Below are 24,032 nucleotides of genomic sequence, written 5' to 3'. Positions count from 1 at the left end.
GCATGATCCCAGGGTCCTGGAATCGAGTCCCACGACGGGCTCCCCGTGGGAGTCTGCTTCTCCCTCTGCCTGTGTCTCTGCCTCTCTGTGTGTCTCTCATGAATAAATAAATAAAAACTTAAAAAAAAGATTTATTTATTTTAGGGCAGCTCGAGTGGCTCAGAGGTTTAGCGCTGCCTTTGGCCCAGGGCCTGATCCTGGAGTCCCAGGATCAAGCCCCACATCGGTCTCCCTGCACAGAACCTGCTTCTCCCTCTGCCTGTGTCTCTGCTTCTCTCTCCGTGTGTGTGTCCCTCATGAATAAATAAATAAATAAAATCTTTAAAAAATATTTATTTATTTTAGAGAGAGAGAGAGAGTGTGTGCACACATGAGCGAGTAGGGAGAGAGAGAGAGAAAATCTCAAGCAGACTCTGTGCTGACTGTGGAGCCCAACATGGGGCTCAATCACACGACCCTGAGATCACTACCTGAGCCAAAACCAAGAGTCAGACACTTAACTGACTGAGCCACCCAGGCACACCCAAAATGGAATTCCTTAGCCACAGGACCCTTGCACTGCCCCATACCCTGCTTGGCATCAGGAGCTCAGGCTGCTCCCCCTCTACTCCCCCTCTGCTCTCAGCCTCAGAGCATACTTTCTGGACAGTGCAGGTGCTCAGGAAATGTTTTCTGGAAACGAGAATGAATGAATGAATGAACAAAGAAGGAATGAAACATATTATTGTGTCTCTCCCCACGGCAGTCTCTGATTCCCCTCCCTCAAATCTTGTTCGAGGGGTGCCTGGCTGGCTCTGCCAGTGGAGCATGTGACTCTTGATTCTGGGGTTGTGGGTTTGAGCCCCATGTTGGATGTGGAGATTACTTAAATATCTCAGGAAAAAAAAATCTCCTCCAAGTTTGAGCAGGATGGGTTTCCAGAGGCCAAGAGAGAGAGCCAGGACCAGCTTTGGAGGAAAACTCCTAAAATCAGCTGAGTCTACAGCTGGTTTTTGGGGAGGTGAACAGCACCCAATCCTCTGCTTTCCTGCCGACACCCCCAAAGACCCCCTATTGACTCAGAGCTCCCCATCCTCCAGGGGGAGGCCTCCCTGGCTCCCCCACCGGCCCCCACAGCATGTTCACACCCTGGCGTCCCTCCTCCGGTCAGGAGAGCCTGCCCTGCTGCTGGAATGCCAGGCGGCCACCGCCCAGCAGCTGCCCACACACCCACACACCCGCATACCTGCACACCTAAACTGGGGGTAATCCACTTTCCCAGGTGATGAAGAAAATCCCAGGCTCGAAGCAGCATTGGGAAGAAGCACATCGCTGCGAGGCAGACCCACCTATACTGAGACCCACCTGTGGCTTTGGCCAAGTCACCTGACAACCGTCCGGCCAACGCTTGCCACATGCATCCACACCAGCGACAAATCAGGCAAGGATCCTGGGCCCTGAGACACAGCCAACATTTATTGAGCGCTACTGTGTGCTCGGGACCCGAGCTCAGCATTTTCCTTGAGTGGCCTCATTTAACCCCTGAATGGCCTGCGGTGCAGGTACCACCTGCCAGCTTGTTTATCTGTTGAGGAAACAGAGACCCCAAATGAAGAAACGGGTTACTCCTTTTCTTCTTGCTCTTCACCTGTCGCCGGACAGCCACCTGTGGGTCTTCTCTCCGTCACGGGAGAGATGGGGACACAGCTCATCACTTGCAGGGTTGGGGCAATGTCCAAGGAGGTGATCTACGCTGAGCGCCTGGCACAGCATGGGAAACAGAGGAGGCACTGAGGGAATGGTGGTCTGAAGGGACTCCCCCTGGTGTGGGCTGTAAAATGGGACCGCTCTCCTTCTGTGGCCCTGACTTTTCAGAGCCGAAGCCATGTGGATGAAGGGAGACAGGTCCCTGGGTGGGGACCTCCCCTTGAGCAGACAACCAGGCCAAGGTGGGCCCCGATGCGGAGGGTCTCCCAGGACCACGGCCAAGGCTGAGGCCAAGCCTGAGGGTCCCTTGGGATCCCAGGGAAGTGTCTGCATGTTAATGATTAACCCACGATCAACACCTGGCTGCCAGCCCTCTTGCCCCGCTGACTCATTTTGCAAACCCTGCTCACCCTTGGGAGTGGCCTCTGCCACCTTGCCTGAGATCCCAGCCCAGAGGGGCCATGCAGCCCTGGCGTCCCCACCCGCCGCCAGGATCGGCACCCATGAGAGGCGAGCACGTGGAGGGCACTCAGATGGAGGAGACAGCGCTGGACCCTCTGCTGACGAGTAAGGAGCGGTGGGATTTGCAGGGGTGTCGAAGGGGTGGGAGTCCGGGCACCCGGTCTGTGCTCGAAATCCCCACGCGTGTGGCTTCTGGGCAGTGCCCAGGCCAGCCAGCGAGGAAAGCACCCCCAGGACAGCAGGCTTGACCTGGGTAGGTGGGTAGGTGATGCAAGGTGCCCTCCAGAGGCAGGCCCCTCCTGAGAGTAATAATGAGCACCCCAGTTTCTCCACTTGGGCACTGCTGACATTTGGGGCTGTATTGTTGCTCGTCGTGGGGGCCGTCCCGTGCACGGTGCGATGTTTGCCAGCATCCCTGGCCCCCACCCACCAGAGGCCAGTAGCACCCCTCCCTTGCTTGTGACAACCCAGCTACGTCTCCAGACGCTGCCCTGCGTCCCATGAGGGCAAGCCTCCCCGTCCCTTGGGAACCCCCGTACTGCCTGGATGGAGTGCTGAGTCAGGACGTCTAGTGAGGCCTTCAGGCTGTGTGCTGGAGCCTCAAGGGCCCCAAGACGGCGTCCCTGATGCCAAGGCTTTGGAGCCAGACCCCAGCGTTCGACTGGACTCTCATTCACCCACTGGGCCACCCAGAGGAAGCTGCCTCACCTTTCTGTGCCCTGGTACCCTCATTGGTAAAGTGGGACAAGTAACAGTGTCCAGCCCAAAGGACGGGTAGGGAAGCACCTAGTGGGGGTGTATGGAGGGCTCTCGGCTCGGGGTCTGGTTTCGATCCCACTTTATGCACAACCAAGGCTGGCTAGAGGAAGCCACCCACCACGGGCTCTGGCGGCTGGTAGGGGCAGGGCTGGGGAGCCTCCTCACCCAACCCCTGAGCCACTCACTGCCACCGCCACCGCCGCCACCGCAGGAAGAGGGGACGTTGTGCCCGGGGTGAGAATTAGGAGGCCAGCTCGCCCCCGCCTCCAGGCCTGGCCCCTGTACTGCAGGGAGTTTCCATCCTGAGCAACAGCACTGAGCACTCCCCTCTGCCTCACGAGACAAGGGGACCCTCACGGGGGTCCTGGCCTCCTGGCCGGCTGGCCCACACCCCAGACGCTCAGGGACGGTGAATAACTAGCTCCATGTTCCTAGATCATGCGCGTCCTGCCTGTGATTCCTAGAGGGGGCCTACGGGGGGTGGGGGAGCGGGGGCCGGCTGGGGACGCTGGGGGCAGGGCAGAGGCCCTTTCTGGGGCAGAGTAGACAGACCTCTTGACTCACAGGAATTCAGTCACCAAGTCTGACTTGGATCCGTCTGCCAGCCCCACCCTCTGTCCTCTGCTTAGTACATGAATGAATGAATGAATGAATGAATGAATGAATGACATCACTCCATCGGCAGTGAATGGGTGGGTGGGTGAATGAGGGACAAAGCTGAGAAGTGTCCCCTGGCTCCCGGAGGAAGCTCCAGGACAGGAACACAGGCGTCCTCCCCTGCGTGACAGGAGGGGGCCCCATGCCATGCTTCGCCTCAGGGGTCAGAGGTCAGAGCCCACTGGGGTCAGCCTTGGTCCAAGCCAGAACACCCCCAGGACTGACCCTCCATCTTCAGGGTCCCCTGGGGCTCCCTTCGGGAGGTAACCTCCAAAGGCAGAGGGGGACAGAGTGAGCATTTTGCAAAAGTGAGTAAATTAGCTGGAAAAGGACTAATTTTTATTTTTGGTTTGTTCTCAAAGTGTCTGAGACTCAAGGCAGAGGGAGGAGGCATGTGAATTAGGCAATCAGATGTTTGCAGAAAAGCTCTCACTCAGCTACACGGTGTTGCCAAGTGTTTGAGATCCCCACGAGACCGGCCGAGGACCCATCTCCCGTGAGGTAGCCCTCGGGCGGCCAGGCCGGGGACACGGGGACAGTGCTTGTCACGGGGAGGCAGCCTCCTCGGAGGTCAGAGAACGGGCGGCTCCATGCACACAGAGGAGGAGGGTGGATTCCAGGAAGCACTGATTCTCAGGGCAAAGGCACGAATGCACGAGCCATTTCACCAGGACAGTGAAGGCTGAAGGGGGGACCAGAGAGGCTGCCCGGAGGAGGGGGTCCCGCCGGGGAAGGCCCGGGGTGCCGCTGGCTGCACCATGTACATCTGCAGGGGAGGAGCATGCAGACCACTAGTTCAGCTCTGGGGGTTCAGACACCAGCCTCCAGCTCTCCCGGGAGCACTCTTCAGGAGTGGGATTTCTGTCCAGCAGCTGCATAGTGAGCGATACTCCTCTGCTCACTGCACAGCCCGTGGGCTTCCATACTGGCCCAAAGTGCCTCCCTGGCACGGCCCGGTGCTGTAATTTGAGGGATCCCCTGGGAAGACCCCTGCTTGCTGTTGGCAGCTGTACCCTTCACTAAACTCTAGGAACAGACCCCTTGATTGTGACAGTGACATCTGCAGTGGGGGAGCCGTTAGACACACAAGGGTCAGTCACACTCTCGTGTAAACGAGGTTACACCACCCTTTGCTGGTGACTCCAGGATGAATGGAAACCAGCTCCTCTGCAGGATGTCGGACAGCTGTGGTACAGCAAGAGCTGTGGGGTCCAGGGGGAGGGCCCCTGGCCAGGGGTAGGGGTGCATAGCTGGCAGTGAGAGGCCACTCCCCTTCTCCAGCTGTTACCCTTTCAGGGTCAGTGTGTGGAGACTGCCTCCTAAGGCGGAGGCTGGGAAGGGGGTAGAGGGGCCATGGGGTCTGTCCGGGGCAGGGGCTAGATCCCGGTGCTGGGTCTGCCTGGACACGTCAACCTTTCAACTCCAGCTTCCACTTCTGTAAAATGGGCATGTCCCCCCCACAGAGAACCGGAAGGACAGGTGCACATGGCCGTGTCTTCCTGGTGAGGCTCATTGTCTGACGTCAGGCTGGGAAGGGCCTCTCTCTGGCTACGGCCCTATTTTGTCATCAGGGTGACATCCGACTCTCTACTGAGAAATTGTCTCTCTTGTAGCCAAGAGAAGTCCATGAAATGCCACCGCAGGCTCTCAGGACAAGGAGGAAGGGGCAGCTAGGAGTCTGGGGAGACCCAATGGCAAGGCAGTAGCCGGAATAAGCTGTGTCACCCCTCATCAATCAGAGGAGGGGTCCCCGACAGGAGGTTGCAGGGGCAGGGCTGCCATGGTCTCAGGGTCTCTGCCAACAGGAAATGCAGACAAATAGGAGCAGAGGCGCAGGGAGCCTGTGGGAGCTTCTCTCTGCCGAGAGGAACCCAGCACAGGGGTGTCACACATCAAAAAGTGTGACCAGACACGATGGATCCACACACCCAACTGTCCCAGAGCCTCAGGGGAGCGATTTCTCTGAGTCAGATGGAGGAACCAGGTTCTGCACGCGGTGTCGGGGAGGATGGGGCAAACCTGGGCTGATGGCAGCCACAGTGGTGGGTGGCGGGTGGCGAAAGCCTTCAAAGTGTCCCCAGCCCCATCGATTAGTCCTCCTGTGAACTTGCCGAGCCACGGTCTTGGCTGGCCCTTGAGAGGCAAGCGCTGTTTGCTCCAACAATTATTTCATGCAGGCTTGAAATGAAATGCTTATGTAAGAGGAGCTCTGCGACCTTGGGCAGATCACGCCCCCTCTCTGGGGCTCTTTCTTCATCTCTGTCGTGATGAGGGACTTGCACTAACAGCCACAGTGAAGGGAAAGCCTCTGTTGGTTCAGCAGCAAGGGACAGAAAAGTTATCTTTGAAAAGGTGAAAGTGATTTTCTCTCACATAAGACAAATCCAGAGGTAGGCATGTCAGGATTCCAGGACTGGTCGGGGGCTTCGTGAAGTCGTCAGAGGCCCGGGGTCCTTCTCTCAGGCTGCTCTGCTGTGCTCAGCAAAGGCATCTACCTCGTGACCCAAGATGGTTGCATGAGCTCAAGCCATCAAAATGGCATTCCAGCACCGGAGAGAGGAAAGGCATAGAAAGGCACTCTTCTCCCCTGGAGATTGTTCACATACTTTCATTTGTTCCCACTGGCCCGAGTCTAGTTCCCCGGCCACAATGAGCTGCAAAGGAAGCCGGAAACATGCAGGCTTTGTTCTGGGTGGTTACATGCCAGCTAAAAATTAGTTTTTTTAAAGGAAAGGCAAAGAAGAAATACTGGGGGATAACTGGCAGTCTGTGGCACAGGTTCAGGAGGTTCCCCAGCCCTCGTCCCGCCAGGCTACCAACTGGGCAGGTGCAGGAGCGCCGTGCCACTGTGGTCTAACACGGACAGAGCGAGCCACTGCACCCAGACTTTTCTGTTAGGTGTGTGCATGGTCATGTGGGTACAAATCTGGTGGCCCCCACAGAACGTGGGTGTCACCGCGGGTGCATTCGGTTACCCGGCAAGTGCCTCACGGACAGCTGAACGGCCTCCTCTCCCGGGGAGGCCCTGCACGCACCCCCGTGAAGCCCACCCTCCCCGCCTGCAGACTCTGTGAAACCCTGCGATTCCCATGACATGTGTCATCTTCCTGGAGCCGTAAAACAATTCCTGACCAACTGGCTCTCATCGCTTTCACACTGCGTCCTGATAAGATATTTCTGTGCAAATATGCTGTATCAACATTTACCCGCAATTATGCCTCCAGGCACGGTTCATAAATCCAAGAGGATTCCTTACCCCTCACCGGCATCCCTGAGAGCGCTGTGCATGGTGCCGACGCAACAGCCGGCTGTCCTCAGGGCCTTTGCACGGCTGCCCCCTGAGCCCAGGACGTTCCTCCCCGGATGCCTGCACTACGCCCTGCCCTCCCTCCCTAGGCCTATGCACACACGTCCCTTCCTGACCTCTGTCTGTGGGAGCCCGCTCTGTGTCCTCGCAGGCTGCTTCGTTCTTCCTCAAAACTCCTTGCTCTCCAACACGGTATTGCCGCCTATCTTCTTCCTCCCGTGCAGAAATATCATTTCCACTGTGGCAAAGATTTTTACAAAGCCCTGTGCCCTTAGCGTCTGAACCAGTGCCAGGGCGGTGCTCAATAAATATTTATTGCCTGAAGTCTTCCATGTTTCTAAGTATTTTCTATTGGTCCTTAAAGACTCTCTTAAAGATGAAAAATACTTTTAATTCTCTGATCTAACAGCTCCAGGGAGATGTTCCCGGGGGGTGTAGGGCATCGGTGCGCATGTTCTACCGGAGAGGCTGCTTTCTGGATTCCACCTCGTTCCAACAGGGTTTTAAGGTAGCTTGTCGAGATTTTTTTTTTTAAGACTTACTTATTTACTTTAGGGGCTGGGGAGAAAGAAAGAGAGAGCATGGGAGAGCAGGGGGCGGTGGGCAGAAGGAGAGAGAGAATCCCAAGCAGATGCCACACTGAGCATGGAGCTCCATGTGGGGCTCAGTCTCACGATGCTGAGATCATGACCTGAGCCGAAACCAAGAGTTGGACGCCCAACTGACTGAGCCATGCGGGTGTCCCCATAGCTTGCTAAGATATTTTAAATTCCACAAGAAGCATAATTATTTGGGAGGTCATACAAACAATAAGGCACAGGAAAAAATAAGATTCTGGAAGTGGGGTGGCTGCAGGTAACACCCAGCACCCACAGAATGGCTGCTGCGGGCCAGACATGGAGGGTTTGACCTCGTTGTGCTCACTGCCCTCCGGGACAACGTGGGGGTAGGTGCTCCGTGGATCTCCATCCCACAAGAGGAGACAGAAAAGAGCAGTGGCCCAAGATCGCCGAGTGGGCAAAGGACAAGCGGGAGTGAGTCAGCAATTTCTCTTAGCAGGTGGACCCGCCACCCCCCATGCACTTGGCCAGGTATGTAGGGCTCACCTGGGGGGCACGTCATCCTGACCACCTGCCCCAGGCACCACCCCAGAGTTGTCCCTGAGACTCCCGGCAGCCAATCCCAAGAGGGGAAGAAGAATTGCTATGTGTCATCCACAAAATGAGACCACACCAGCGGCTCAGAAGGAAGATGCCTGAGACCAGTGGGCTCCTGGGCCTGATGGCAGAGGTCGCTTTCCCTGAGTTGGGATCCCTGGCTGCAAGCAACAGAAATCCACCGTGGTTCCCCCTCTGGAAAAGAACGGGATGGATGGCCCTATGAGAGGCAGGAATGAAGGAAAGGCGAGCGTCCTCTCTCCTACTATCGCAAGATCTCAGCCGCTGCGCACGGCTGCCCCGCTGTCCTGAGACCATCCTCCTGCTGCCCTCCCTGGACCCGAGGCCCGGTGCTCAAGGGCCAAGCAGAATCACATGTCCTTGGCCCGACTGCCCGGGAGCCAGAGCTTCCCACCACCTCATGGAAGAGTGGGCTCTGCACCCACCAGGATCACACCCAGGGGGACCCCCAAGTGGGAAAAGGAGCTAGTCTTGAGGCAGCCCTCTTCCCAAAATGTCCAAAGCCCAGTCCTGAGGCCCCCTGGGAGTGATGGGCTGTCTACCAGGTGGGGCGACTTGCATCGCAGAATGGTTCGCTCAAAACCTACTGGCTGGAGGAGCATAGTGGCCGATCAGTTTGTTTGTTTTAGTTTGTTCTCTGTTTAGTTTATCAATCCGTCCTCATGGATGAGTCCAAGCAGTGATCCGCTGTGTGGTGCTTGGAGCCTCCATCTTCCCCAGCTCTCTCACCCCCTGCTCTGCTCTGTGCCCCAGGGAGATGACCTTTATGGACTGTGCCTACTTGTCACTCTCTGGATTCTAACACCTGTGGCTATCAGAACAGAGGACTGGGGGTCTGTCCTCTGGTCTCCACTGTAAGCAGGGGTCCCTGCCCCAAAGGCCACAGCCATCTCCTCCAGCCCAGCCTCCAGGGGTCCTGGCCTGACTCCCCCTGTTACTAGCACAGGGCCACCTTATCACCCCCTGCTGATCCTGCAGCCAGATCCGAGCCTCGGTAAACTGTCCTTTCGTTAAAACCAGTAGGGGGTAAATCATGCCCCCAAATTCCTGTGTTTGGGTCTTGACCCCCCAGCACCTGGGTCAGAATGTGGCTGTGTCTGGAGCTGGGCCTTTACAGAGGTGATCAAGGTAACATGAGGTCTCTGGGGAGGCCCTGATCCCATGTGACCAGAGTCCTTATAAAGAGAGGGGAGGTCAGGACACAGACACACACGGAGGGATGACCCCGTGAGGACCCAGGGAGAGCACAGCCGTCCACACACAGGCAGAGAGGCCCCAGGGGGACCCCGCCTGCCTGCACCAGGACCTCAGGCTTCAGCCTCCAGGATGAGGGGACCGTGAGTCTCAGCTGTGGGAGCCCTGCCTGTGGTGTTTGCTAGAGCAGCCTGAGCAGACTCATACAAGCCCCTGTCCTGGGAGCCATCTGCTTGCTGCCAGGCCCCATGGCACCGACCACAGTAATCTCACAGCTCAAGATGGAAAGAGGCTGGGCCAGGTGCTCCCTGCGTGGGCCCACCTCATCCTCATCCCCGCCCCAGAGATGGGCACTTCGGGGCTGCTGCTTCCCCCAGGCCGTGGATGAGACAGGGAGGCTGCGCTGGAGAAGGCCGCAGAGGTGCCATTGTGAACCGCCATACCCACTGTGCCAGCCAGCCCCATCTGCAGCCCACTCTCCCCTGCTTCTCCAGGTCTGAGCAGAGCCATCATCCAGAGCAGGAAGGCAGCCTCCCAGCTCCGAAATGCTATTAAATCCTTCGGGTTGAAGATCCAGGAAGGGGCTTGGGTGTCACCTGACCTGTCGAACTGACCCGGGCACAGGTGATGATGCCAGAGCCCTGCCCTGTGCACATGCCCCATGTGCCAAGACCACAGATGTAGTAAACATGCAGTGGAGGCCGAGCCATGGCTGGGAGGAGCTTGTCGTGCAAGAGCCTCCCCATGCCCAGTTCTGAGGGCCCAGGCTTATGCTAGCAGCAGGATGCCCACCCAATAGCAAGCAGGGGGTGGCAGAGTTACCGTTGCAGACTGGGATCCGCCACAGCCCTCCGGCCTGCACAGGACCAGCAGCAGGCCTGCCCACCGCCCCCAGCCCCCAGCCCCACAGCTCCCAGGCCTCAGGCCAGTGTTGCCTGATTCTCTGAGCAGGAGACTTTTAAAGCAAATGCATCACAGGGGAAGCTGAAGGGTGACCTGGGGATATGCACTTACCCTCCTCTTTTCAGGGATGCTGGAAGCCGACTCCTAATCAGAAGAGTCCCCTGAGACGACGGTGGCTTTGTGTACTGCACTGCCCAGGGCACGGTGGGCACAATGTCCTCCCGGCACTGAGCCCTTTGGAGATAACTGAGCCAGACTTTACGTTCTCAGATTCCCTCCAAATGTCTGGGAATGCCTTATCGCGAGCGCCAGGGAGAGGAGGCTTTGTCAAGGGTCCTGTCTCAGAACGCTTGTCATTTGCATTCTGTGGCCCAAGGAGGGAGGGAAGGTCGCCCAGGGAGGCTCAAGGAGCTCAGCTGAGGACCTTGGGAGGGAGGGCCAGGCAGGCAGGTGTCCCCAAGGGCCCTGTGACCTGGTGTTCTCTTTCCCTGGGAATCCTGATCCCCCAACCACACCACAGAAGAGAGTGAGGCCTGAGGACAAAACCACTCTCCCCAGCAAAAGACCCTGAGGGCCCTGGGGCCTGCCTGCCAGTTCTTCGGAGGGCCTGGTGCTCCAAGCCGTCTGATGGGCAAGCACCCTGATCAGATGGCGACGTCTCAAGTTTTTGTTGGCAAAACACCTGAAAAACGCCCCAGCCTTGAGAAGCACAGGCTCCCCCAGTGACGGCAGCCGGCCTTCTTGACTGTTCTGTCTTCATGCTACCCCCAGGTGAAGAGGCATTTCGCCATCGACTCCTGAGTGGAAGCCTAATCATCTCCACCAAGGAAAGCCTGCTCACCTTTAGCCTTTTGGGAAGGGGGAGGAAGAGCCACCAGATGTGTTGAATTAGGGTCTTTGTATATAAATCTACCATCTTTGAACCGATTAAAAACATACCTGGAGCCCATAATCTCACCCCTGATTTATGGCCAAGAGCCTTGGCATCAGTGTTATTTACTCTGAAAGAAAAAAAAAAAAAACAAAAAACAAAAACCAGGCTGTGTATCCTTTGATGGGGCATCGAGCGTAAATATTTGCACCAATAATTAGAGTCTGTTTAATTTAAAAAATTCAAGCAATATGAGCAGCCTCTGAGGGTAAACAGGCCGCAGGATGTTAGTCATACCTGGAAGGCTGTGAGATGAGCGTCTCCCTGAGGCCCTCCGCCTACCTCATCCCGCAAACAAACAAACAGGCAGAAGGTTGAGGAGAGGCCACAGAGCCCCAGCCGGATTCTGGACACAGCACATCAAAAGGCCTAAATAGGATGTTTCCTCTGTTGTTTCCATAGCCTTCTTATTGTTCTGGTAACAACCTGTTGAGTGCAAACAGAAGGTTGGCATGGGGTGGTGGAAAGCATTCTGGAATCAACTAGAAAGTTCTAGAATCCAATGGACTAGATTTGACAGCAGCTGTGTGGACTGGGCGAGCAGTTCTCCCAACCCTGGTATCAGTTCCTCAGCTGTAAGTGGGGACAGGATCCCATGCCTCATATGGTTGAGGTCGCACAGATGACAAATAGAGCAGATGTGTGAGTCTGGCGTGGCTGTGGTGCCCAAGAGCTCTGTGCCCGCTGCTGCCCCCCTGCAGCTGGAAGAGAGCACAGCCAACAAGCCGGGGCCACGGTGGCAGCACACAGAACCCCATCGTGCGCAGAAGCAGTGGCTGCTATTTCTGGCATCTCCCTGGATGCAGCATGCCACCACTGGTGTTCTGCAAACCTACTTTCCGTGCAAAGGGAACCAGTTTTAGGTGGCACGAGGACTTGGGCAGCAGGGCCACACAGCGCACGGTGCAGACACAGCTCAGGCTTCTCCTCTCTTGGTCTTTTGGAGTGTGCCAAAGAGGAAGTCTCGGCTTGGTGCCAGGAGGCCTGTCACCTCCACCGGGGGCAGGGTGGGGGGCACCGCTGGTGGGGTTTTGAGTCCCCAAAACATCCAGGTCTACCTGAACATCGCTGCATTTCTATTATGCTTTACTGAAGTGCCACCTTCTGCTCACGGCCAGTGCTTCGTCCACAGGAGCGATACTGATGAGGCTTAGGATGGGAGGACATTCTGACACATGTGGCACAAATGGCTGAAGCTTGAGGACATGCTGCCAAGTGAAGTCGGTCCATCACAAAAGGACAAAACCTGTGTGATTCTGCTTGTCGGAGGTCCCTAGGGTTGTCCCAGAGGCGCAGGGCAGATGGAGGGTGCTGGGCAGGAGGCGGTGGGGATGGGAAGAGTTGGTGTCTGATGGGCAGAGAGGTTCGGCTTGGGAGGATGGAAAGTTCTGGAGATGGACGGTGGTGATGGCCTCACAACAGTGTGCACGCACTTAACGCCACTGAACTGCGCACTCAAACACGGCCGATGGTAGATGTCATGTGTATTTGACTAGAATTAAAAAATAAAAGCAACAGTGAAAAGGTTGCTAAAATGTGAAATGTGAGCTGGGTTAAAGAAAAATAGGAAGGAAATCTCCGCCCAGGAGGATCACGTTCACGTTGGGACGTGGGTCGTGGACGGAGGTCTGGGAACATGGGGTTTCCAGCCCAGAGCGCAGGGCTCAGCAGAGGCTGCAAGTCCCCGGTCCCCACTCACTACAGTGTGGCTTCTCCTCTCTGAGCGTCAGGCTCCTCATCTGTAAGGTGGGAATGCAGTGCCGAGGGCTGATATTTATTAAGTACTTGGAACAGGGCCTGGCACCCAGTAAGTGCTTCTTAGTGCTAGTTAAATAAACAGACTCCCAAGGGGAGCAGGGGCAGGCGGCTCGCCCAGTCTGGGGGCCCCTCTGCTAGTCAAGCCTAAGGACATAGACCCCCTTCGGGTGCAGGCCCTCTGTGTCCACTGTCGGGAGCCCCTGCTGTCCACAGTAAGCAGCTGCTGGGAAGGCTGCGCTTGGGTCGCCCCAGCTCACGCTGCTTCCTCCTGGGCCGCTGAGCTCTCTGCCCAGCTTTGCTGGGGACCCTCGGACATCGTGAGAGCCTCTGCCCCCACAGGCACTTCGGGGTGCCCCCTGGAAGCAGCCCAAATGTCCATCATTAGGTGCACGGGTAAACAACTGTGGCAGAGCCATCCCATAGAATAGTTATTCCATCACAAAAGGAAACAACGTTCTGATCTACAACACAGAGGAACCTCAGAAACATTACCAAAAAAATCATGTATGAAGATGACCAAGAAAAAAGGAACAGTGTAAGAGGAGCAGTCACAAAAGACCATATACTGGGATTTTGGTAAATGTTGCTGGGATTTTGGTAAATGTCCCATGTGCTGCATGGATATGAAGTGTCCAGGTCAGGACAATCCAGAGAGGGAGAGCCCCAGACAGGCGGTTGCTGGGGCTGGGGGACCCGAAGCCGGGAGAGGCATGGGGCATGGGGCTTTACTTGGACAGATGGAAATGTTCTGGAACCTGATGGTGGCAAAGGTCTCATGACATCAAGAATGTACTAAATTGTCCACTTTGAAATAGTTAATTTTGTGTTATGTGAATTTCGCCTTCATACAATTGTATTTTTTTTTCTTTATATTTTATCGAAAGATACTCTGTCCTGCCGAGAGCAGCAGGCCAGAGCCTGGTCTGATCTGGCCATGCCTTCTGGCTCAGCCCTCACTGGACCCCCGATACCTGCCACCCTGGCCTGTTTCCACTCGCTCCCCCAGCTCCCTGTGTCCTCCCAGCCTCTGCCCAAAAGCCACCCCCCGCCCCTCTGCTGGCGTACAGGTCGGGGGCCACTGCCGGCCCTGTGCTCTGTTGGGAGCGGACTCCCTGCGTGTCAAGGGTCCCACTACACAACACTGCCTTCCTCACCTAAGGATGATACGAATAGCAACGCCCCACTAAACCAGCCCTACGACTCGCTAGGTTCTGGGCTGGAAGTTGGATTCTCTTTCAAGTTTTGCAAAACCCAGAGAAGCAGCCTCTGCCAAGGCCCTTGGTACAGATGCACAGACTGAGATGCCAGAAGTAATTATCTGAGGCTGGGCCCCAGCCCCTTCGCGACCCACTGCCAGGCCCCAGGCTTGTCTCTCCAGCCTCTCACTGACTCTGGGGGACTGGGGCCTCCTCTTGCTCATTCTGCACCCCACTCCCTCCCAATGCTGAGTCGGGGCCCTACCCACAGCAGGTGCTCCAAGAACCAGGTTGAATTGAACAGACTTCCTGAGATTACAAGAAGCATTGAAACACCCCACGACCATGTAGGTTTTCAGCGGATGAATGACGGTGGGGGCAGAATGTATGTGACCTTTGGGCATCCCCTGGCTTATCTGAGGGTCCTCCTGGGTAACTGCAGGGAGTACACTGAGGTCTGCAGAGGGAGTGGCTTTAGGCACCGTGACACTCAGCTGGTCGAGTGAGTTCTGGCCTCTGAACCACTCCTGAGCAGCGTTTGGGAGCAATGGAGACCCCAAGTGCTATTGACTCATGCATGAGGTTGTTTAGAGTCTCTTATCTCTGGAGGCCTCCAGCAGCTCTAGGAGGCCCCCAGAGTCTCTAAGGGGGCCCCAGAGTCTTAAGGAGGCCCCAGAGTCTCTAGGAGGCCCCCATGTGTGATAAGGCCCAGGCGTCAGGGAGAGTGAGCCTGTCCCAGTGGGCTGAGCCTCACCCTGCAAAGCCTATTTTAAACGCAGGCCAACCCCAGGGCATGAGCACTGGCCCCAGCCTCGCCAGGGTCAGCCTTCTCTCCTTCCCTCGCCACCCCACTGAAAAGGGAAACCATGTCCCATAATTACAAGGATGGTGTAGCATGATTACCACCGTATCCTGTAATGATGGCTGTGACAAAGGCGTGCCACCTCCCCACGCCAGTCCACTTGCCCAGCTCTGCTTTTGACATAAACATCTTCCTGACACATGGAGGGGGCTCCTGACTGCTGCATGGGGCTCCCACAAAATGGGCTGGGGAGGGGCCTTCGGTGCCCCTTCTTCCGGGGCACGCTCTCCCCGCTCAGGCCACACGGGAGTCCCTCTCTCCCCAGCCTGCCATCCTTCTGGCGCAGCAACATTTACCAAAATCCCAGCCAAAGTCATTCTTTGTAAAAATGAGCTGGTTCAGGTATTTACTAAAATATCTTTTTAAACTGGGTTGGCTTAAACATCATTTTAAACAGTCTGGATCTACGATCGGCCTTCTGCATATGTTGGACTCGGCTGAAGGGTTTCACATCAGAACACAACTTAACTGGAGCCAAGGGGATGAAAAGAAGAAAAATAGCCTCAATTGGAATGAATCAACATCTATTAATGGCTGTTTAACATATTTCTGCTAATAATAATGCATTAAATAATGTGCATTTTAAGGCTGGCTAAATATATAATAGCCCATCCCTGCCCCCCAAAAGGTAAACAATGATGGTTAAAAATAGCCCTGGTACCTATTTACATTTTTTTTCCCCTGAGCCTTTTTGGTTTATAGTTCATCCTTCCAGGGGTTAGAACTCTAACATTTTCTCTGTGTATTTATACAACTGAGCTATTGCTATGTATCACATTGGCTATCAGACTCTTCCAAGAAAAATGAGTTTTTATCTCCACTCCTGCACAACCATGGTTTGGGTCAGATGGAAAAGCTCTGTGAAATTCATGTGGCCCCAGAGAGGGCCCACAGTTCACTTGATTTCCATCCAGTTTCCTCCGCCCTCCAGGGGCAGGCATCTGGGGCACACAGCCCATGCCCGGCGGGCCTTCTGCAGACTCTTCACAGGGTGAGCCTTCATCCACCTTGAAGAAGAAATCCCACTGGGTGCCTCCTCTCCCTAGTCCTTAGTCCAGACTGAAAACAAGATAAACACTAAAGATGACAGCAGGTGACCTTTCTCCCTCCCTGGCTGGGAGGAGGAAGGCTCGAATCTCCACTCTGGGCATTGCACTTTGGGTAGGGGGCAGGGAAGAATGTTTGGCTGGAGACATTTCTTTGTGCTTTTGCTGCTACTACCAGTGAGCATCACGCATGGGTACCAATTGCTAGCAGGCTGGCGGGGCTCAGGGAGGGCCAATCATACTCAAGGATGCATAGATTCCTTTCCTGTGCACAAGGTCTGGCCCCAGGGGGTGGCTGAGTCTGTCTCCACCTGGGGCAAGCACAGTTGGTGGCTTGTGGGGCGTTGTGGCAGGTGGCCCCAGGTCCCTGGCACACAGGGGAGGTCCTGGCACCGGCCTTGCTCCTCCTCTAGGTTGCACAAAGTATGAGGTGACCTTTCAAAAGGCCAGGCAGGCTGCCCCTGTCCCCCCAGCACCCATGCAGTGGTCAGGGAGCAGCTTTAGCCTTTTGCCTGGGGCGGTTCTGTCTCAGGGTTTATTGTGTTTACCCGGAGGTGTCAGGGATGTGGGGTTTGTAGCTGCAGGAGGCACCTTGCCTGCCTCTCCTGGCTCTCCCTGGTGCCTGCATCCATGCGGGCCGGGCCGGGAGGACACTGAAGTGCTCAGACCTTGCTTTCTAAACGTGAGCAGGGCTGGAGAGTGGCCCCCTCCAGCCCCCCAGCCCTGAGCTGGCCCGGGGACGCGGGTCAGAGGTCCCCTGGCGTTTGCCTCTGGCCAGCCTCTCTTTGCCTAACAGGAGTCCTCAACTGTCCTTCCTACTGGGAACAGTTCACACTTGCCCGGGAGATGCCTAATCCGCATAGGCGGGAGTTCAGGTTCAGGCCAGGCACTTGCCGGGCCGGGCAACCTCCGTACGTCCTTCCCACCCCTGGGCTTCCCTCCTTCTCTAGGGACAATGGCTAGAGCGCGGCACTAGGGTCCCGCCTGGGGAGGGAGCTGAGCCCTGTCCCCCGACGCGGGACCCGGGCCACGCAGCAATCCGCGGCACAGCGCCCTCCGCCCCTCTCGGCCGGGTCGCTGCCCCTCCCCCACCCCCGCACCCTTCCCGGGGTGGCTGGGGCCCCCCGCTGGCCGCCCCGACTGATAAGGCGGCCGGCGGGTGGAGGCGGCCCCGCGAGCCCAGGCCGGGGGCGGGCCGGGCCCTCCGTCTCCAGCGTCCCGCGCCCGCGGTGCCGGGGGTGTCCGGGCCGGGGCGTCGCGCGGCGCGGGGCGGGGCGGGGCGAGGCGAGGCGAGGGCGGCGTCGGCAGGTAGCCCCGGGGGCGGGAGGCCCGCCGGGACCCCAGCCCTGAAGGCCCAGGGGGAGGAGCGGCGCGGCGGTGCGCGAGGGCGGCCGAGCTGGGCTCCGCGCGCGGCTTCGCGTCCTGCGCCTGGAGCAGGCGGCGGGGGCTGGTCCCCTGCCCGGCTGGGCTCGACCCCGGCCCCGGCCCCGGCCCCGCAGACGACCTCGGGGTGACTGCGTCGCCCCTCGCCTGGACGCCGCGCCGGGGGCGCCCCGAGCCGGGCAGCGAGCCACGCCATGCTGGAGGGCGACATCGACCTCGAGGGGCTGTCGCCCAGGGAAGCCCCTGCGGCCCGTGAGTACCGGGGCGCGGGGGGCGCGGGGCGCGGGGGGCGCGGGGCCCTGAGCGCGGGGGGCGGCGGCACGGGCGCCGGGGACAGCCGCCTGCCCGGGACCGCGGGGCGCGCGAGGCGCAGGGGACGGGGACCCGCGTGTCCGGTGGCGGGGACCTGCCCCCGGGCTGCGCCCCGCTGAGGGACGAGGGGGCGGCGGCTCGGGCGGCGGCAGGTCACCGGGGTCACCCGCAGACAAACAGACGGCGGACAGACCACCGGGGGCCGGGCCGGGCCGGGCGCAGGCATCGGCCGGGCCGGCAGCGCGTCCCCAGTCCCGGGAGAGCATCTCCCAGCCGCGCGGCGTCCGTGGCCCCGGCGGATGGAAGCTTTTCGGATGTTTTTACAGGCGCTATTAATACACATAATATTTCCGTGCTATTCTGGAGATTTATTTGCGATATAAAGTAACTCCTAGGACTTGAAGTCATCATGGAAACTGCGGAGGGACTGTGGGGGGTGGGGAGGGAGGGGGGAGACATTTGATTGGAGTTGGGAGGGGGAGTCCCTGACTTCCTGGGCCCCTCCCTGCACATAAATCACGACCCTGGATATTTTTATACCAATAATTTTAAAATAAATGACCCAAGCAGTGTTTCCTGGATGCTTTTCCCTCCCAGTTCAGAGGTTATTAAATAAAGCCCAGAGCCAGCAGGACAGTGGCAGGGGCTGCAGCGGGCTCAGTTTTATTTAATTATACAGCTCAGCTCCACCCTCCCCGAGCGCCCTGGGTAGGATTGTGTGCCCTGCAATCAGAATGCCACCTCGGAACTGGGAGCTGCTAACTATAGCATGGGAAGCTCTCCCTCTTACTCCTTCTCCCTGCCTCTCCTCCCCCACCCTCATTTTTTTCTTTTCGGATTCCCATGGAGAAACTTATCCTGACGTCTGCTCCTTAAACAGCCCAATCTGGTTTCTCTCTAGAAGTGACACTGTATACTCATCAAATTAAGGGCTCACGAGGAAGAGAGAGGGGCTCTGCAGGGTGCAGGAGAGGGGTGCAGGGGTGCAGGAGAGGGCGGGGAAGGTGTGCCTGGCCGGGCTGGCCTGCCTTCTGGAGCAGCCTCCTTGAGCTGGCATGGAGGCAGCTGGTCACATGAGCCCCAAACTCAGCATTTGTAGACATCTAACCGAGTTCTTACCTCCACCTGGGCACAGAATTCAGCACTTCACACATTTACTCCTCCATCCAACCCTGTAAGGTGGGCACAGAATTGTCCTCATGATATAGATAAGGAAACTGAGACCACAGAGTCAGTGCCTGGTGGTTCCAAGCCCAGAGCCCGCTCTTGGGAGGCTTTGGCTGGCCCCTTCCCCATCGCAGGCAGATGCACCCACAAGAGGGTACTAGCTGAGGGCCTGCACTTTGGTCTTTATAGTTGTTAAATGGGGGAATGGGCTGCATCTCAGATGTGAGGCTGGGGGGAGCGCTGATGGATCAGCTCTGAGGCATAACAATGGACACGTGGACTCAACAGACTCCTCACCTGCATCGGGGCTAGTTGTGGAGAGGGGGTCTCCCTGCTTCCTCTGTGCTGTGCTCCAGGGCTCACAGGTGTATAAGACTTTATTAGGACTGTTGCCCCAACCTCCACTCCCGGATTGGTCCCTGGGTGCTTTGTCAAGAAATTCCACATAAACCCTTCTAGCAGCATGCCACTCAGCTCTTCCGGTGTGATGAAGACCCAGAGGCCACCACTGGCACTTGCAGGTAAACCCCACCTTGTCTGCCTGGAAGCTCTTGCAGTGAGTGCGGTGCAGCCAGAGTGCCCAACCCCGAGCCCCTGCTCTGCTCCCTGCAGCTGTGTGACTTTGGCCAATGTACATAGCCACTCTGGGCCTTATCTGTAAATCCAGAGGGTTGTTGTGAGGATGACTTTGAGCCTGTAGCCTTTCTGCCAGGTGTCTCCACTCCAAATGAGTACTGGCTCATTGTTGCACTCCTGCTCACCGCCATCATCATTACTATAAGCTCCAGTCCCTACAAGCCAGGTGTGAAGTCGTACCTGGCGTTCTGTGACTTATCCTGGGACCTGCTCGTTCACACTTCCCTGGAGCGATTGATTGTTACAGATGCCACTTCCCACTCTGCCTTCTTTAGCAGCTCCCTCATTACTTATTCATACACTATTTATTCATAAGCCCCTGGTCTGCAAGTCCCACAAGGGCAGGTGGAGTTAAGGTGAGGTGGAAGGGGGGCATCCCTCCACGTGGGCCTGTCTGCCCAGCTCACTCCTGGGCATACCTCAGAACTCTGCTGGGATGTCCCACGAGCCTGTCTACACTGGTAAAGGGAGCAAGGGAGGAAAGAAGGAGAGGAGGAAGGAAAAGTGGAGGGAGGACAAAGATCGTTAAGGTTTGCTGAGCAATCTGCGGGTGCCAGGTACGCGGAAGTCCTGCTACTGCATCACTCTTTCTGTGCACTGGACCCACTTATGGATGAGGAAACTGAGGCACAGAGACTGCTGGAGGGCAAACAGCTGATACATGCCAGAGGCAGGATCTGAATCCCAGGCAGCCCGGCTGTGCGCTGTGCACCAAATCTCTACTCGGATGGGGAGAGTTGTCTCCTTCAGTTTGCACTCCCTTGCTCAACAGACAGTTGTAGAGCACCTCCTGGGTGCCTAGCACTGTGTCCTGGGGGTTTGGGGGATGGAGGAGACAAAGACATCGCCCTTGTGAAGTTTTCTTGATCATGGAGGAGAATTAAATATCCACCGTGTTGGCTGGCAATATGTCTCATGAAGACAAGTAGAGTAGGAAAGAGCCAGATGAGGGGGCAGTGGGGGGTTGGGGGGGGGACGTGGTTGGATAAACAGGACAGCCAGGGAAGCCCTCATTGATGAACACGTGAGAACAACTACCCGAAGGAGGTGGGGGAAGAGCATTTTGGCAGTGGGAACAGCAGGTGCAAAGTCTCTGGAGCTGCCAGGGTCCCTGGAGGGAGAGACAATCCAGACTGCGATGGGCCTCTGGCCACCCTGACCCCAAGGAGTCTTAAGCAGGGTGGGGGGAGGACAGGGGATGACTTAGGTGTAGGCAGGATCCCTCTGGCTGCCCCGTGGAGAACAGGCCTGGGGGGTTGGGGAGGGGGCAAGGGCAGACGCTGGTCCCGAGGCTCTTGCAGTAACATGGGTACCAGGTGCTGGAGACATGGGCTGGGAAAGAGCTGAGGATCAGACTCTGGTGGACATTGTACACAGAGCTAACTGGAATTTCTCACACGTCACATCAGATGGGGCTGAGGGTGAGAGAAGCTCCATGATTTTTGGAACAGGAAAAACAGGAGGTTTTTTTCCGGGGTAGGGGAAGAGTAGGTGAGGGAATTGCATTTGGGTTTTTTTGTTTGTTTGTTTTTGTTCTTTTAAACTGAGGCTAAATGTACATAAGGTAACATTTTAATCATCCTAAGTGTACAGTTCAGTGGCATCAAATTGCATTCAGTGTTGTGCAAGCATCGCCACCACTTCTAAAACTTGGCTCTCTCTCATCCCAAACAGAAACTGAGTACCCGTTCAGCAAGAGGTCCCATCTTCCCCCAACCCAGCCCCTAGTCACCTCTAGTCTCATTCTGGCCTCTGTGAATTTGACTATTCTAGATTCTTCCTGGGTGAAATGATGCCATATTTTTGCCCTTCAGATCTGGCATGTTATACTTTGTGTGTATTTCGAGGTTTGTCCAGGTCATAGCAGGTGTCAGAGCTGTAATATTCCGTTGTGTGGAAGCACCACAGTTTGTATATCCATTTGTCTGTCCATCGTGGACACTTGAATTATTTCCACCATTTGGTTGTTTTGAATGGTACTGCAGTGAAAATTTGCATGCAAGTCCCCGTTTGTGTCCCTGTTTTCAGTTCTTTTGGAGATATACCTAGAAGTGGGAGAGCTGGATCATGTCTTTAGCTATTTGAGGAACCCCTAATGGATTTCCTCGTGGGTACCATACCTTCCAATGCACGAGGAAGTCCAATTTCTCCACATCCTCACCAACACTTGTTATTTCGCATTTTTAAAATTTTTTTAAAATTTTAAAAAGATTTTATTTATTTATTTGACAGAGAGAGAGCAGGGGCAGGAGGAAGGGTGGGGGTGAGGGAATCAGACTCCCTGCTAGGCAGGGAGCCTGACCTGGGGCTCAATCTCGGGACCCCAGGATCATGACCTGAGCCGAAGGCAGACACTTAACTGAGCCACCCAGGTGCCCCTTGCATTTCTTTAAAATTGTAGCCATCCTAGTAGGTGTGAAATGGTATCTCATTGTGCTTTTGATTTGCATTGGCCTAATGACTAATGATGTTGTGTATCTTTTTGTTGGTTATTTAGTATATATTCTTCGTTTATTCAGTTCCCTTGCTTGTTTTTTTATGGGTTGTCTTTTTTGTTGTTGAATTGTAGGAACTTTTTATATAGCCTGGATGTTAAACCCTTACCAGTTACATGATTTGCAAATATTTTCTCACATCCTATAGATTGTCTCTACTTTCTCAGTAATGTCCTCTGATTCATTTGTACATAGTTTCTTTTCTGTGTTGTGATGTGGCTAATTAAGGAAACTGTCTTGTGCCACTGCAATTTGATGCATAGTTCACTTTGATTTGACAGACATAGATGATCCTCCTTTGGGCTAGGTACAGTGCCAGAGACTGGATAGCAGAATAGCCAGTACTCCCTTCCATAGAGTTTATAGCCCATGTAGGTTTACATTGTGATTTACATTGTGGAAGCTTTTTGTCTAAGTAAGCTGTGTGTGCAGAGAATGGTCCATACTGGCAGCTCTCCCCACTTCACCTCTGAGCTGCTGCCTTGAGGGGTAGGAAAGATTCAGCTCTCATTTCCCTTAGAGCACATACTAGATCAGGCTCGATGGATGATTAGGTGCGTGGATACATGGATAGATTGATGTATGTATGTATGGATGGATGGATGGATGGATGGATGAATGGGTGGATGGATGGATGGGTGGATGGGTGGGTGGATGGATGGATGGATGGATGGATGATGGATGATGGATGAGTGGGTGGATGAGTGAGTGGATGGGTGGGTGGATGGGTGGGTAGGTGAGTGAATAGATGGATGGGTGGGTGGATGAATGGTTGGATGGACATGTGTGTGGGTAGATGGATGGATGGTTGGATGGATGGTTGGGTAGGTAGGTGGGTGGATGAATGGTTGGATGGTTGAGTGGGTGGATGGGTGAGTGGATAGATGGTAGCTGACAGGTTTTGCCAGCATGTCTTCTTTGAGGCACTATTGCAAGTCCTTTATGCATGTCACCTCCTTACATACTCATTAAGATGGGAATAATAGTATGAGTCCCTTTTGAAAGATGAGGGGACTAAGGGAAGGGAGAGCAAGTAATGTGCCCACACATGGCCAAGAATGCCCAGCTGTGCAGGAAGAACCCTGAGACTCAGACAAAGTTAGGGGCAGCTGGTTGAAGACTGGACCTGGGTCCCACCCATCGGAGCTGCTCCTCCCCAGCTCACGGGGGAGAAGGCATTCCTCTGTGGGAGCCATGCTGTACGGCTCGAGAGATCTTCATCTCTCCAGCCCACAATGCACCACTCAGCGGCTGTCTCAGCCCTCAGCCTTCCACACTAGGAGCATTGTCAAGGTTGTCATGCTGTGTGATGAAGTATTATAAAAGCCTTCCAACCCTCAAAAATCCATTTGACAAGGGTCACATGGCTATTAGGTAGACAAATTACTAGTTTCATGCATTTAGCCCTTGGAGGGGCCTGTGTGTGCTGCTCAAGATTTGCCTGGTGATTCAGCTTGCTTTCTTGTCACAGCCCGGGGGACACCTGGCTCCCCTTGGGGCCTGTCATCGCCCTTTGGCAGGGCTCTGGGTTCCTACACATGGCCATACCCACCAGGCCCCAGTGGGTCAGAATAGTGGGTGGATGGATGGATGGATCCCTCCTCCACCCCCACAGGTCAGCAGAGAAAGCCCCTGTCTCCAGTTGCACCCCTGTTTGCCTCTGGGTGTGGTGTGCAAACATTACCCTCAACACTCAAGATTTAATCTTTTCCCTTTTACTCTCAACCGGAATTATTTCTGCCCACGTACAGCCTCTGGTGTCTAATGACTTTTAATGCTTTTACGTGGCACTTTAGTGTGAACGTCTGAACGCCCCAGTGGTGGTGGTGGAAATGGAGCTTTTGACATGAGCTGTTGGAGAGGAGGCGTGATTGGGCATAATTTTGATCGCATTGTGTTTCCTGGACAGTGAGCGACAGAGCCAGAGCTGAGCAGCGGTGCAGGGCGAGGCTCCGGGGAGAGGCTTGGGCTGTGCTCCACCAGCTGCAGACGCTGCAGCCTCGGCCCAAGCCTGATGTTGGCGCCCGGACCCTGGCTCTGCCCCACGTCCAGGCTCAGGCCCCTTCCCGCCTATATGCCTGCGGAGGTTGCAAAGCTGGA

General features: G+C 55.9%; 1 protein-coding gene across 5 annotated transcripts in view; it reads left to right on the top strand.

Annotated features, from left to right (window-relative positions):
- The first annotated feature begins 2,115 nt into the window (after window positions 1-2,115).
- Window positions 2,116-24,032, top strand: part of ANO1 (anoctamin 1) — a 157,800-nt gene continuing 135,883 nt past the window's right edge. For 4 of the 5 annotated variants that reach the window (XM_055310362.1, XM_055310346.1, XM_055310354.1 and 1 more), the window contains exon 1: window positions 2,116-2,253. In XM_055310362.1, coding sequence (XP_055166337.1) covers window positions 2,148-2,253 — 106 coding nt within the window. In that variant the 5' untranslated portion in view covers window positions 2,116-2,147. Of the gene's footprint in view, window positions 2,254-17,318; window positions 17,575-24,032 lie in introns of those variants that run through there. The other variant, XM_055310337.1, reaches the window with a different exon arrangement.

Source organism: Nyctereutes procyonoides, unplaced genomic scaffold (assembly GCF_905146905.1).
Source record: "Nyctereutes procyonoides isolate TBG_1078 unplaced genomic scaffold, NYPRO_anot_genome, whole genome shotgun sequence".
Classification (NCBI taxonomy): domain Eukaryota; kingdom Metazoa; phylum Chordata; class Mammalia; order Carnivora; family Canidae; genus Nyctereutes; species Nyctereutes procyonoides.
Note: the sequence above shows the minus strand (reverse complement) of the source record. Positions and strands in the feature narration are given on the sequence as shown.